Genomic DNA, 15,790 nt, shown 5'->3' on the forward strand with positions numbered 1-15,790 from the left:
CATCCACTACGCTTCCTTCCATATTTTCTCCCATGGAAACTACTCAGGTTATTTCTTGTTTTAAAATTATATTTAACGTTTTCCTCCTTTGTCAGAAGTTGCCATATGATGTCAAAAACAACTGATGCAAGTAATTTTTTTAATGGCTACACTCATGGCATATGGAAGTTTCTAGGCCAGGGATTGAGCCCGAGCCATAGCTGTGTCAAAGCCATATGGTTTAACCCACTGAACTGGGCCCAGGGATTGAAACTGCACCTCTGCAGTGACCTGAGCTGCTGCAGCTGGAGTTTTAACCCACTGCACCACAGAAGGAACACCAGATACAAGTAGTTTTAAAGACCAAAAGAACACAATATTCTTGGCATTTTATGAACTAAGTCCCGTTGCAGATTGACTTTTCTACATTTCTGTCACAGTGGTATTGGGTGGAATTAGACAGTCTCTCTGTGCTATGTATATATGTTATATTAGTTAACAATAAAATTGTAGAAATATACAGGGCTTCAGAAAAATTGCCATTCACTGAGGCTGAGCTACCCCAGTCTATTTCATATCTTCCTTGTCAAATTCCACAGATATCGTAGTGCAAAGGAAAGTTACTTAACATTACTGAGCTTTGGTTTTCTTCCTCTGTAAAACAGCTAAAATTTACCTATCTCAAAGGATTCATTGGGGGGAAAAAAGTTTAATAATAGGTCCAAGTAAGGAAATGTTCCCATCAATATAAGGTGTTAGTCATCACAGCATGTGACAATAGCACCTTAATCACACATATATAAAATGGAATTCAAAAATCTAAGCAACTTAAAACCACAGCAACCGCCAGCATATATGGTGACAGCAGAGGCCACTCAATGTTGAGAACTTTCAACAACTGACTAATTTATTCACCTTCATTCATGAAGGGAACATTTATCTGAATCATAACTCTTTAAAAAAAATTCTTCAGACAAATATCAGGTTGCTAGTAATAACTAAAACCTGATTAAATATTGAGTGCCTATAATCCAATTTGGAGTGTTTGCTCATTTTTGGTGCTTTCTAAAAGCTGATCAATAAAAACAGACTTTGAGTTTGATGTGTGATCACAACTGATGTCAATACATACTCTAATCGCAGGTGTGCCAGACATACTCTGGCATTTATTGATCTACCTTATACTGAACACCTAGCATGAAAACAGCACTAGGCAAAGAATAAGGCCTCCTTACATAGGAAAATAGCAAGGATAGTTTAGAACCATCTATACTTTAAAAGAGGAAGGCCACGAAGATGGAACTATAGGTCTTTCTAAGGCTTTCTTTCTACAAATCTACAATTAGGAAGGGCTACAAACAACCATGGAACATTTTCCCTATCTCCAACTACAATTTTTCATACATCAGCAAGGTTTCTTTATGTAATTTTTCCCCTGTAATTTTTCCTCTTTTCCCATTTTCTCTTGATACAGAAGAAAAATCAATTAATTCTTTTCAACAAAATATAGCACCATGAATGAACTGAGAAGAGCACCCCACCTAAGAGCCCAGGAAATTCCCTTACTTACCCCTGGAGATTATACCTTCTTCTTGGACCACCTCTTGCTTCATATAACAATCATATCATTTTGTTCTCAACAGTGATCCGGTCAAGCTATCTCAGCTGAATCACTAGAGGATATAACCAAGAAACTGCAATCAATACAATCAGGCTTCTGAAGTACAGGCACCTTTAAAAAATAGTAGTTTCTGACTTGCCATATTCCAGCAATACAACAACTAGTACCACTTTTAAAGAACTATATTGAATTATTCTCTATTTCCTGCCCGCTGCCCATGGCATTACTTCATTCTTTTTTATGGCTGAGTAATATCCATTGGATATATATACCACATCTTCTTTATTCAATCCTCTGTTGATGGTCATTTAGGTTGCTTCTGTGTCTTGGCTATTGTAAATTGTGCTGCAATGAATATTGGGGTGCATGTATCTTTTCGAATTAGGCAGAAACAGATATTCTTAGTTATTTGTTGACTATTACTTGTTTTGAATGGGTGGATTCAGTCAGTACCTTATCTTCAAGGTTAGGTTTAGTCATATTATTAATGATAATAATTATAATAATTAACTTTGTTGAGCATTTATTACAAGCCAGCTACTGTTTGAGATATTTTACATACTTCATCCATTTAACCTTTTTTAAAAAATCCTATGAGCTTGGTTGTACTATCTCTATTTTACATAGGTAAACATTAAGAGTCTCTAAAAATAAGTATCTTGACCAAGATCATAGGACTGGCAGCTAGCTAAAGTTGAATCAGAACCCAGTATGCCTGACTCCAAAGCCTTTGTTTTTTATATGTTCTTCATTTTACATTTATTTACAGACATATTTGTGAGTACATATTGAGCGCCACACATTTGGCTAGGCTTCCAGAACACCATGCTGAACAAGACAAGAAGAATCCTGGCCCTCATGGGTTCTTCAGTCATGTAAGAATACCAGTAAGACAGACACTCCTGCATGCAAAGTAATACCAAAGGGGCATGTGGAATGTTATGGGAACACACAAGGCTATCTAACCTGGTTTAGAGAGTCAGTGAAAATTGTACTGTGAAAGCAATATTTAATTTGAAGCTTGAAGGATGAGTAAGAGACCGCCAGATGAAGGAGAATAAAGGAGTATCAGGGACAGAAACAATCTCATGTGTGAAGGCCTGAAAGCAAGACGATGATAAGCCTGGGAGCTCACTGGAGGAACCATGTGATCCAACAAAATGCAAGCATAGAGTGGTTCTATTACAGGCAGTTTTGAGGAAGGCAATCCTCGCTTATCAGGAGGCCAATGACACTGAATGAAAGGTAGAAAAGGGCTAAATCCTGCTGTGTGTGTGAACCACTTTAAGAACTTTGGTACCATCTAAAGGCTTTATGGGAAGATCGGATTTATGCTTGGAGGAGAGCAAGTGTAGATGGAGGAAGCCACGGTCTGCCTTAGATATTTTTACAAAGTCACAGTAGAAGAGAAGACATTTTTCTTCTCAAGGGATATAAACTCTAAAGAGGGGATATAACTATGGGTAGCACTTATTAAGAACCATGTGCCAGAGTTCCTGTCGTGGCGCAGTGGTTAACGAATCCGACCAGGAACCATGAGGTTGCGGGTTCAGTCCCTACCCTTGCTCAGTGGGTTAAGGATCTGGCGTTGCCGTGAGCTGTGGTGTAGGTTGCAGACGTGGCTCAGATCCCGCGTTGCTGTGGCTCTGGTGTAGGCTGGTGGCTACAGCTCCAATTGGACCCCTAGCCTGGGAACCTCCATATGCCACTGGAGCGGCCCAAGAAATAGCAAAGAGACAAAAAAAAAAAAAAAAAAAAAAAAAGAACCATGTGCCATCTGTTCATTCACAGGTATTTATTGAATACCTACTTTGTACCTGGCACTGTTTTATGTGCTGAGGAGGCAGCAGGGAACAAAAAATGCACAAAATGCCTGTAGTCATGGAACTTACATTTGACATTTGACAATTTGACCGTCAGACCTTAAGTACTTTACAGATAGTAACTAGTTAACCCTCCCCACAGTGTATCAGATTATTTCACTTCAAAAAGAAACTGAGGGGCAAAGTGGTCAATGACTCCCCAAGATTTGCCTACGGATCTGTCTGGCTCCAGAGCCAATGCCTCCCCAGGGGGTAAACATGAGGGAAAGGCAGGAAAACTCAGGGAGGAAAGCCTAAAAGCACAGCACCTATAGTTATAGTGACTGCAGCAGTGGGAGCAAAACCGGGTCCTGCAAAGGTGGGATCCACAAGCCTTAATTTCCGTCTTGTAAATGTTGCTTTTAAATCTCTCTATGAACTTCTATTTTGTTTTGCAATGAAACCACTATTGCCCTTTAATTATAGTATTTCTATTGGGTAAATTTCATTCTCTGCTTGGCAGAGAAATTAGCTATGCTCTCTGGAGGCACCATAACCCATAAACCCATAAATCAGAGCCCGGCTCTGGTGAATCAGTTTGGGATGTCGGACAGGGAGGCAACACCTATAGCTCATCCATCGATCTTCCTTTCATCCCATGCTCCCTTCTCCTCACTGAGTCTTTAAGACAACTTGGCTTGGCTTTCATCAGGAACCTGATCCCCTGTTTGCTCTCCCTATAAGGTCATGTCTTCTTAGCTTGGTCACAGCTTGTGGAAATGTCAGATCCTTAACCCCCTGAGCAAACCAGGGATCAAACCCACATCCCCACAGAGAAAATGTCAGATCCTTAACCCACCGAGCCACAGAGGAACTCCATCATTTCGTTTTAAATTGTTTTCAGGAATCCTGTGCATGCTGTTTGGCCAAACGTGTGTGTTTTTGCAAGTTCCTATGAAGTAAACATGGCCTCAATTCAGAAATAAATCTCATCTTGGAGAGTGATATGGGTGATCCTTAGGCAGGCTGAAGAGGAAAAATTGAGGGAAGGGAAAATTTCCCAGAGGCCCTCAATCAGAAATTCATCATCTATTTCATCATAGTCATTCTCTTCTGTATGCTCTGTATAGTATGTTCTTATATCAAGAATAGGTGAGGTATTTGTGACATTTATGACAACTAGAAGCTGTAGAGACAGGGACTAAAGAAAGAGAGGTTGTGGGAAGCAAAAAGTCTCATTTTCTTAAATGCTTCAGCTGAATTTGTTGAATGGTTTGGCTCCTCCTATAGGATAGCATGTGACATTAGGAGCACACACTTGGAAGGTACCATTCTGTTAACATTCTGGTCCTTCATTTTCCCAGCATTATGCACTATCATGTAAGAGCACACAGTCATGGGCCTTCCTATACCAGAAACTTATTCCTGGCCTTCCTTAACCCTTGCAAATAAACTGGAATATCTGGAAGTACTTTTTTTTTTCAAACTCAAAAAATGAACTACATCAAACCCAAGTGGGAAATTGAACTGAAAAACGTCCAATGTCTCCTTCCCACTCTGAAATACCATTCATTGTCCTTCCTGCAAGACTACAAGCCATTCATGTAAGTTGGCACTAACCTTATCTCACATATGACCTATAAAAACTTTAGCCCTCTTTGATTAGATAGAAAAAGAACTGCTGAATCTGGGACATAGGATAAAAGATGCGTTTGTCACTCTGGAAACAGTCAGACCACCCAGAATAGTGATTCTCACCTGTTTATTCTAGGAAAAATGTCAGCAAAGTGCGTGTCTGTTGGGGCGGCGGCGGGGGGAGGTGGCTGGTAGGCATATCAGATGGAAAGAGCAGGGGGGAGAAAGAGAGAGAAGATAAAATTCTTCATTTTATGTTGTATTATATTGCACTTACAGAAAATACGAGCAACACAGAGCTGAATTTCATATTCCAGAACCCTCATTCATTACAGTCAGACAAACTGGTAGTAATTGGGCAGCTGGCAATTATACTATAGCACCATCTAGCTCTCACTACCAGAGCCTGACATCCTAAATCCAAGCCTGGCTGAGAACTTTAGGGCTAGTTACTTGATGATGAAAGCAAGCAAAATCCCAAAGCAAGTTTATGTTTAATAGTAACATATTAAATTATTTTTTTCTCTATTCCAAACTAGTTTTCCACTGAAAATATCAAGACTTAGATTTTACCTGCTGCACATAATTTAAATGTTACCCTGGTTTGTTTGTGCTCATCAAAATTCCACAGAGTTTGCCTTGATTACCCACTATCTTCTTTGGAAAGCTATCAGTAAGGCAGTATCACAGACATAGAGCTAAAGTCAACAGATTACTGATTTTGCAAATTCCCAGGACATTAGCAAAAATTTCTAGTGGGAAAAATTGATAACATTTTATTTTAATTCACTTATATTGAAAATTATTTACTAAAGTAACCAATTGTGGTGAATTGTGCCTGCTCACCATCACTAGAGGTGGCTAGTGAGGAGGGAGGACACTAAATGTCAAAGGGACCAGAATTGGATTTCTTCCCTCTAATAAACAGTGTCATGGTGGAAACAGCATGGCCTTTGACTTTACAGACTAGGATTCGAATATTCAAACAGGCTCTTTCTAGATGTTTGAGGAGATTGACCTCCCTGAGCTATTCAGGGTTATTGCAAAAAACAGTGGCGATAACATCTATAGAATATCTAAAACTCTTTTTTGGAAAGTAGTTCTTTAGAATTCTATGTAAATACTGCTAAAACATCAAAGAGGAACATAACGGTGTGCTGGCATCTTTATGAACGTCATTAGACAGTACATATTTAGATCCTTGGTAATCTGGTGGTGATTTGCGTTGGTGATTTAAAAGGGTCTAAAGGTTCTCTATCACATTACCTTTCTTCTGCGTCAGCCGGCTTCCAAAAATAGGGACAGTGCATCCTCTAGCAGGAATAGATGTCTGAAATAGCTGTTAAGCTGTTTGATTGTCAAAGTTATAAGTATGAGGTAAATTAACCTGAAATAGAGGTAATAGTAGAGAAGAATCAAAATGTGTGACTTTATTCAGCGATGGAGACTGTGCTTGTGTACAGGATTCCTTCTGGCTTTCGGGGGGACAATTCTCTAGGGAAATAAGCAACAGACCCGCTGCATCTAGAAGCCCAAGTTTCCCACTCAGACTTTCCATTTACTAACTGTGTGGATAGAAACAAATCTACCCTCTCAGAGGCTTAATTATCTTGTCTGTGAAACAGAGATTATATTTTTACTACCTCTCAAGGCTTGTTGTAAAAACAAGAGATAATATAGCTGACAGTCCTTTGCAAATCATAAAGTTTCAGGCAAATGTTGTTCCTCTTCTCAGTGATCAATTCACTCCTATGCAGCGATGGCTGAAGCCAAAACCCAGCAGCTTCTCTGAGCCTGTCTCTCATCCAATTGCCCACTTCCTCTATCCATCAGCAAGTCCATTCACCTCTACTCCCTAAAGCACCCTGCATCTTCTTTCCATCTCTGCTGGTATCCCATCCCCATGAGAGGCACTATATCTCTTATCCCAGCTACCCAAGAGCCTCCTTTCTGAGTCCCTGTTCACACACTGACCTCACTAAGAATCATTCCCAAAAAAAGACCTTTAAAAAGGTCAGAGTGACCTTTTTAAACATAAATCAAGAGGCTACCAAACATTACATACCTCTTTATGGAAGTATTTGATGACCTTATCATATATTTTTTTTTCTTTTTAGTCCACACCTACAGCACATGGAAGTTCCTAGGCCAGGGGTGGAATCAGAGCTGCAGCTGCCGGCCTCCACCACAGTCACAGCAATGCCAGATCCTAGCCCCATCTGTGACCTACACCACAGCTCACAGCAACACCAGATCTTTAACCCACTGGGTAAGGGGAGACCAGGGATCAAACCTACATCCTCACAGACACTATGTCAGGTTCTTAACCCACTGAGCCACAACGGGAACTCCTTGTGAAATATTCTTGATAAATAAACCTGAACATGCTCAGCTCTGCCCACTTCTCCATTGGTACCCAATTCCTCAATACCCCCACCTACTGAGCTCCAGACTCCCTGGCCTTAACCAAGGGAACTCCTCATTGACTCATTTTAACTCCTGTTAACACTCTAACTATTTTCAATTGTTTATCATTCTGTCTCTTCCCAGTAGAATATAAGCTTTATAAGGGGGGGGGGATTTTCTATTGTTTCTCTTTTTTTCCACTGTATCTCAAGCTCCTTGAATAATGGCTTTCACATAAGAGCTTTCGATAAATATTTGTTAAATAAATGAATTCATTAGTCTGATGAGTCTAATTCTGCTCTGCCACTAACTAGGAGTGTGACCTTGGGAAAGAAAGTCACTTAACCTCTTCAGAGCTCTTTTTTTTTTTTAAACATGTAGTTTGGGGATCATAATTGTATCTACCTACATGTGCATTGTGACAATTCAATGAGATAAGATGTGAAGTATTTGGTACATTTTCAGTCATATAACAAGTGATAAATATTATTGCTATCATTGTTTAAGGATGACATCATCAGAAGCCGCTTTGGGTTTGTTTCAGAATAGACTGCAAGCTAAGGGGAAAAGAAAACAAAAGAGGGAAAAAATGAAAAATAAATAGCAGAAACATTTCCAGGGGTAGGAATTAGGGAATTATTGGTAACTCTGGGCCCAGCTGCCCTGGATTTAACTTTGCACTTCCTGGTCTGTGACGAAACCTCTCAGCTCTCCCACTCCTCGTTCGAAAATCTTTCCTCACTGACAAGCCTCCTTTCCAGGAGTAGGAATCAGATCTTCACCAACAAATCTTCTCATTCCCAAATGCCTTCTGCATTTTGCCCAAACTTCTTTTCATGCCATGACTCCAGGACCTGGATCCCTAAATGTCAAAGACATATATCAAACCAACAATTCATTCAGGTATGTACACCTTAGTTCTTTAGAAATCAGGCTAGGTAAAGTTGTTGTTCTTCCTTGTTAATGTCTTTACATGCTAGAAACAAGAGAAGAAAGGAAGGGAGAAAGGAAGTTTAGAAGATGCTGATTGAGGATAGAGCCTGCTTTATGTGTAAGGGTGTTTTGGGGGTTTTTTTTTGCAATCTTTCATACAATTTTATTTTTCCCCTTAATCATTATAATATGATACCCAAATTTTGTCATAACTGGAGTGTCTGTAAAAACAGGTTTATCCAGCACACCTACAGGAACAGTGAATTCTGCTTCTTGAAATGATCGCACTATGAACACTCTGGTCATCCAACCCCAGTTGTCCCCTTGCCTGGATTTATCTTCACCATATTGTGTGTTCACATCATTGAATTTCATTCCAGACTTTAAATTTTCCATGGCTTCCAAGAGTTATCCACATTTTTACACAGATGTGGTTGTTCAGGTATGTGTATGCGTGTGTACCAGAGACAGAGAGAGAGAGAGAAATGACAAGGGAAAACACTTGCATGGGCAGTGGTTGTAACTGGAGAGGACACCTGTGCCATCTCTTGCTTTAAGGACTACATCAGGGGCTCAAATCTTCCTCCATCTGTTCAGAATGAGGTTGGAACCCAAAGCAGCAGACTGTGGGGAAACAGCAGCTCTACACCACCGTTGGGATGGGGCAGACACAGGACTAGCTAAATTTGTCCATTCCTTGGCTGAAGCATTGGCCTCAGTTAGGTGTATACACAGCACAGGGCTGGGAAAGGGGGTGGCAGGGAGGGTTTGGCCAACTGAAAGGCATTCAAGTGACTAACGTGGGAACAGAGACTATCTCTGCCATGCTGAATGATCTACTTTGACCCTCATTATTTGAAGGTCCCAAATAGGAGATGGGACTGTCCGTCTTTCCCAAAACTGGAGGATTGAGAGAGTAGACACACAGCCCCATTATAACAGAGCTTCAAAGCAATTCAAAGAAACGATGGTTCTTGCTGCTAAGCACTGATAAATAGCAGGTCAGGTGAACAGACTTACCTGAACCTAGAGAATAGGCAGTTGTGAGAAGAGGTGGGTCTTGGTCATTAGCATGCAAGTAGCTGCAACAAACTGCCCTGGCACAGGCTTCAGGAACATTGAGCGCCACCTGGGTGGGGCCGGGGGGTGGGGGGGGAGTTCACAGGTCACTCCCCATGGAGAACACAGGAGATGCAGGACATGGCTAAGAACAGTCTCAGTTTCCTCCACTGTGGATCTCACATTAAAACCCAGACAGACTACAAACACATTTTGAGTGTTTTTTTCCTGACAGGGAGGGGTTGGGTCAGCTTCTTTGCCTCCCACTTGCCAAACATTTGTCCAACAGAGTCTCCTGCTTGCTTTCTCTGACAGAGCAGTATGCTAGATACACAGGAAAGGGGCACCCAGGAAAGAGGAGGCACAAGGACCTAACAAAATCTTGTTACCACCTTCAGATGACTGGAAAGTAAATGTCCTTAGGGAACAGTACACAATGCTCCAGATATCATACTTTTCAAAACTGAAAATAGCAAGGGCCAGGGAGTTCCCTATGTGGCGCAGCAGTTTACAAACCAGACAAGGATCCATTAGAATGTGGGTTCTATCCCTGGCCTCACTCATTGGGTTAAGGATCCAGTGTTGCCATGAGCTGTGGTGCAGGTCGAAGATGCTCAAATCCCACATTGCTGCAGCTGCAGGGTAGGCCAGCAGCTGTAGCTCTGATTCAATCACTAGCCTGGGAACTTCCATATGAAAAACAAGTAAGAAAGAAAATAATAAGGCCCAGAAGAACATCCTGTTGTTGTAGCACTCTGAGGTTGCAAAGTAATTTTAAGCATCAGAGCCCAAACCATATAGCCGGCTTCTCCTGGCTCCATTCTAGCTCCCACAAACAGAAAACAGCAGTTATCTCCAATGTACCTGAACAAAAAGGTAGGGAAAATAAGACAAAGAGAAGAAGCTTAGAAGCCCTGAGGCCCTCCTCTGCCAGGACAGGAGTCCCACCAACCAATCTGTAGGTGCCCGTCCCATTTCTGTTTAAACACACCTGGTGATGGGAGTTTGCCTCAGGAAGCCCACTGGAATATTGGCAGCAATCCTGATAGAATGATTTCTCATACTGTGCCAACATCTGTCCCCTGCAACTGCCGCAAACATGGCAAGCGTCCCTTTCTCAGCCTTCAGAGCAATGAATAATTACTCTTGCTCTTCTATACTATGGCCCCTCAAATATTTGGATATGAGTATTAGCCTGCATGAATGCATCCTCAGCCAGTGTAGCCTCTCCTTCAATCAGTCCACATGTGATGGGCCTTTTAACCCTCAGCATCTTAACTGCCTTGATTTTCCCAGGTCAGCACAGCCCCTGGGCATCAGCCTGAGGCAAGAAGGGACCACTGTCCTCCTTCTTGCACCTGACAGGCAACAAGTCTGAACTCACCGATGAGAGCTGGGAGAAAGGAAACCGACCCCTCTGTCAAGTAGTGTAATTTCTAAGCCTGGTATAGAACCATCTCCGCTGACTGAGAAAGCAGAGGAAGAAATACTTTGACCTTTTCTATGGTATTATACAGAGAGAATCCAGACAGAAGCTGCCTTAGATTGTTGTGGACAGGCATTGGAATAAAGGTTAATAACTCATTTTTCAAATTTAGAAGCAGATTTTCCCTGTCACTCTTATGTTTGACGATGGAGGCAGGGCAGCAGTCCACTCACCACCCCCTGTGCCCACACACACACACACACACAATATAAATACTCTAAAGACTCAATATGCTTGCCATCCATCTGAGGCCACTCAGGAGCTGGCCCAAGATGCACCTGAAAAAGAATCTGTCTCTGTAAAATACAGACATCTGACACCCAAAGTGAACAGTTGATCTGAGAGCTTTCCTTTGCTTCATACCAAAAGTAAGTGGAATTTCCCCAAGAGAGAACAGGTTTCTACCTTGATTCAGTTTTCTGAGTACAGCTAAAAAGAAAATGCAGATAACATAGCTAAGAAGCTAAATAAAGGTAAATGACCTTTCTGAGAGTGCCTTTCTGCAAAAGTTCTAAAACACTATCAAAGAGCCAATTCTATACCATCAGGAACATGCTGCTGGCTCCCCCCAACTATTATCATCATCATTGGTTATCTCTGTCTCCAACACCCACTTCGGCCATCTCTGTTCTTTCTCTAGGTTTAGAGAGGATCCAGATAAGAGCCTATTTTCAGCAAATGCCTACTCCTCTACTGCCCTCCTTCCCATGAATTTCTCCCTCCTCACTGGACCTGTTCAGATTTCTTTGGGGTATTTGAGCATTAAGGCTTGTGTTTGCCATGGTGTCTTTCATCTGACTGTCTTCTACATTTGATCCTTTATGTGGATTAGGAATAAAGGACCTGAATCAAATAGATTGTAATGTAGTTAAATCAAAATAAAATACCAAGAACAGGACAAACAGTAGAGAGACTATTAACTAGGAAAACATACTATAACAAAAATTTCCTAGATTGGTGGCTTAGAATTCTCAGTACATTTTCTCATAGTAATCATGTTATACACAGCATGAAATGTAGTTAAAATAGTATAATTACTGTCCTACTTAGAAAAAATGAAGTCTTGGGAACTAGTTTGAGTACCTTATCATCATTTATAATAATATCTATGGGAAGATACCCTTCTGTTCTTAATCACTATGACCCTTTCCTGCAATGTGAGGCAAGATTAGATTTTACTTGTTTTGGTAGGACAAGAGAATAAATAAATAAGTGCTTTCGCTCATCCCTCAAATATTCATTAAATACTCACCATAGTCAGGTGCCCTGCTAGGTACATACAGAGCCAGTCTTTGCCATTAAGGAGCTCACAGTTGAGAGAGCGACAGATAGATTTTCAGAGTACTGTGTGATGGGGCAGAGTGGTGGTTAAGACATGCAGAGTGAGGACAGTATGATAAATACAGAAAAAAAGACCCTGTGAAATACCATTAAAAGTGCTGATGGGGGAAGAGGAGTCTACCAGGTAAACTGGGATGATCCAAGAGATGTTGAAAGATAGAATAGCATCACAGATGCCAAATAAGAAGAGCACTTCAAGGAGTGAGTAATCATGTTTCATCTATTTAGTCACCTACTTCCTCTCTTTGGAGCCCAGCCCAGACCTCTCCCCTAAACTTAGAGCATTCACCTCCATATGGAAATCTAAAAGTTATCCCATCAAAACAGCCAACAATTAGGGAAACAATTAGGGAAAAAAATCAGACAAGTATAAGATAAGAGATGTTAAAACCCTTATTGATTATACTTGGACCAAAACCTTAAGGCATGGAGAATGTCAAAAAGGCTTCATGGGGAAGATGAGCTATAAGATTTGCCTTAGAGAAACTGGAAAAGGTGAGAAAAGAGTTTTGGAAAGAACAATGTGGAGGTTTCCATCGTGGCTCAGTGAGAACAAACCCAACTAATATCCATGAGGAGGAGGGTTTGATTCCCTGGCCTCACTCAGTGAGTTAAGGATCAGTGTTGCCATGAGCTTCGGTATAGGTCACAGATATGGCTTGGGTCGGGTGTTGCTGTGGCTGTGGCATAGGCCAGCAGCTGTAGCTCCAATTCAACTCGTAGCCTGCAAACTTCCATATGCTGTACCTGTGGCCCAGAAAGAAGGAAAGAAAGAGAGAGAAAGAGAGAAAGAGAGAAAGAGAGAAAGAGAGAGAGAAAGAAAGAAAGAAAGAAAGAAAGAAAGAAAGAAAGAAAGAAAGAAAGAAAGAAAGAAAGAAAGAAAGAAAGAAAGAAAGAAGGAAAGAAAGAAAGAAAGAAAGAAAGGAGGGAGGGAGGGAGGGAGGGAGGAAAGAAGGAAGAAAGAAAAAAAAAAAAGAAGAAGGAAAGAAAGAAAGAAAGAAAAGGCAGACTTGGATCCTTGTACAGTTTGTCCATTAACCAAAACTTGATCAGTCAGATGACACATAAATTATTCAGGGCAAGACTTTAAACGGATAAACATTTATTCTGCCTTCCTGAGCATTAATTATCCAGTCTAAGAGAAGACCTTCCCTTATCAGATGCTCAATTGATAGACAATTTCATCAAGCGTGAATTAGACAAACCGCCTAGGACAAAAAATTAGGACAACAGGAATAATTTGATTCCTGTTTGAACCCCTTATTTTTACTTGAAAGTTTAAAATCTAAAGAAGCCTAAGAATCCCCCACGTTCCATGCATTGTTTCATAGGATAACCTGAAAACTAACAAAAACATCATTGAACCAGATGGTTCTTCCCACAAAGGGTCAGAGTCTACATTTTTTAATTGAGAAAATTGAGGTATAGCAGGTGCTGCTGACATTTCAAGCAGTAAGCATCTTGCTTCTTTGCAAATGCACTTAATAGGTAGAGAATTAAAAGAGAAGTGGATCTCAAAACTTCCTGTTAGCAGATGTTCAGCAAATCTTTTCTAATGTGAGGGATTCCAGTGTTAACTTTTTAATTTGGTTTAATTGCTTCTCGGAGGTTCATATTAATAACATTTTATGTGATGAGAAGTCATGGAAAACTTCATAGAAAAAAAATTATTTTCAATCAACGGGTTCTTGATTTAGTCTATTCTAGAAGAAAAGGTCTATATAATCTGCCCACCAGTATCCTTGCTCAAGGGTCTGTGATCTTATACACCTTGGAGGTTGCCTTGGAAACTTGGCTAAAATTGCTTGATTTCCTCTGGAAATCTGTGAAGAAGCTGTCTGGAATATTCAATCTCTCTTCCCTGGGTATAATTCAGGAGGCGATGACTTCTGGTTTGAGTGTCAAAGAGTTAAGTTTTTCAAAAGCATTTAGATAAATCCTTTTTAATTATAATTTTATTATTATCATTGATTTACAATGTTGTGCCAATTTCTACTGTAAAGGAAAGTGACCCAGTCATACATAAATATACATACTTATTCTCATACTATCTTCCATCATGTCCTATTCCAAAAGATTGGATATAGTTCCCTGTTCTATACAGCAGGATCTCATTGCTTATCCATTCTAAATGTAATAGTTTGCGTCTACCAACCCCAAACTCCCAGTCCATCCCATGACACTCCCTTGACACTAAATTGACATTTCTATGAAAGATCAGATTCTCTATTACTATCAATCACTATATCTAAATGCATATCTTCTGAAAACTCTAATTCATAATATGTGACAGTTGATACCTGGGATCCATAATTCAAACACCTCCCTGGGTGACCCTCATACCTACTAAACTTTGAGAACCCCTCATAGACAGCTCATGAGAGTAAGTACCATAGAGAAGCCCCCTGCTGTCCTCCTTTTGATGAGAAGAGTAGCCGTTGATGTAACAATTTCTAATACCAGCGTCTGAGTCAGACAGATGCATTATGTTTATGAATCCACAGAATAAAAGAAAGAAGAATGTATGAAAAGGAGTAAGAGAAACATGCAGCATTTAAATCCTCCAAACGACCTTGAGAAAGTCAAGGAATCTTAAGCACTAAGAGTCAGGGCAGGAGTGACTCAGCTTGCACAGGCACATTTCTAAAGGGCAGGAGAAGAGGGAAGATTTGCAGCACAAGGGACCTGCTCTAGGTCCTTCTGGACATGATGTTGTTGTAGCCTTTACCCTCTTCCTTTGACATCACTGATCTTGATCAAGGATCAAATGGCCACAGGTGAAAGAGTACATGTCCTGGTGCCTATGGACTGAACCTGAAGAACTCATTGTCCCTGCCCTCTGTTCCACTCTACGCTTGTCCTCCTTGCCATTTCCCAGTGAGGTTTTCTGCAAATATGCTTTAAACTATTTATCTTCTGAGGGTTTTTTTTTTTTTTTTTTTTTTTGCTCCTCTTTATGACAATTATAGTTTCTCTAATTAAGAGGGAAAGTAATTTGATAAATTATTTCACATAAAGTATTAGGAATTTGATGTTCTGATGTCTCTCAAAGACATTCCATTTCAAAGAGATTGACCTGAAAAGCTATTAAGGCATTTTAGCACCGTGCAGGCTGGAAAGGAAATTTGGAGCTTCCAAAGAGAAGGTTTTCAAGTCATAATCAACACTGAACATACAAGGCAGAATCTCCTAGAAGGAGAACCCACAGGTTGGCTTTAGGGAATCTATGCACTCTATGAAACTGTATACAACATTTGCAATTTATATGCTTTGTTTCTGTCCATGGATATCATCAAATTCTCATAAACCACGGACTTAAATGTTCCTAAAAACCTCTTCCTAGGAACACTTTGACCTCTGTATATATTTTACAACTTTAATCTTCTTTTATCATCCATCTCCATAGCTTGATCCTTTCAATTCTAGGTAAAAAATAACACTCCTTTTCTACCTTCTTATCCGGCTACTTTTTCCTCTCTTTCTGCTTTCTACCTTCTTTAATAATTTCTCCCCTTTGCCTTTTCTAAC

General features: G+C 40.4%; 1 protein-coding gene across 7 annotated transcripts in view; it reads right to left on the reverse strand.

The window, feature by feature from the left end:
- Positions 1-15,790, reverse strand: part of LOC106510102 — a 96,069-nt gene that overhangs the window by 65,583 nt on the left and 14,696 nt on the right. For 6 of the 7 annotated variants that reach the window (XR_002343354.1, XR_002343355.1, XR_002343353.1 and 3 more), the window contains exons 2-4: positions 6,304-6,424; positions 5,161-5,225; positions 1,550-1,652 (exon numbers count right to left, since the gene is read on the reverse strand). Coding sequence is in view for 1 of the 7 variants with exons in the window: in XM_021089444.1 (XP_020945103.1) it covers positions 1,550-1,592 (43 nt within the window). In the remaining 6 variants the exon portion in view is untranslated. The remainder of the gene's footprint in view (positions 1-1,549; positions 1,653-5,160; positions 5,226-6,303; positions 6,425-15,790) is intronic. The other variant, XM_021089444.1, reaches the window with a different exon arrangement.

The sequence above is a fragment of the Sus scrofa genome, chromosome 4 (assembly GCF_000003025.6).
Source record: "Sus scrofa isolate TJ Tabasco breed Duroc chromosome 4, Sscrofa11.1, whole genome shotgun sequence".
Lineage (NCBI taxonomy): Eukaryota > Metazoa > Chordata > Mammalia > Artiodactyla > Suidae > Sus > Sus scrofa.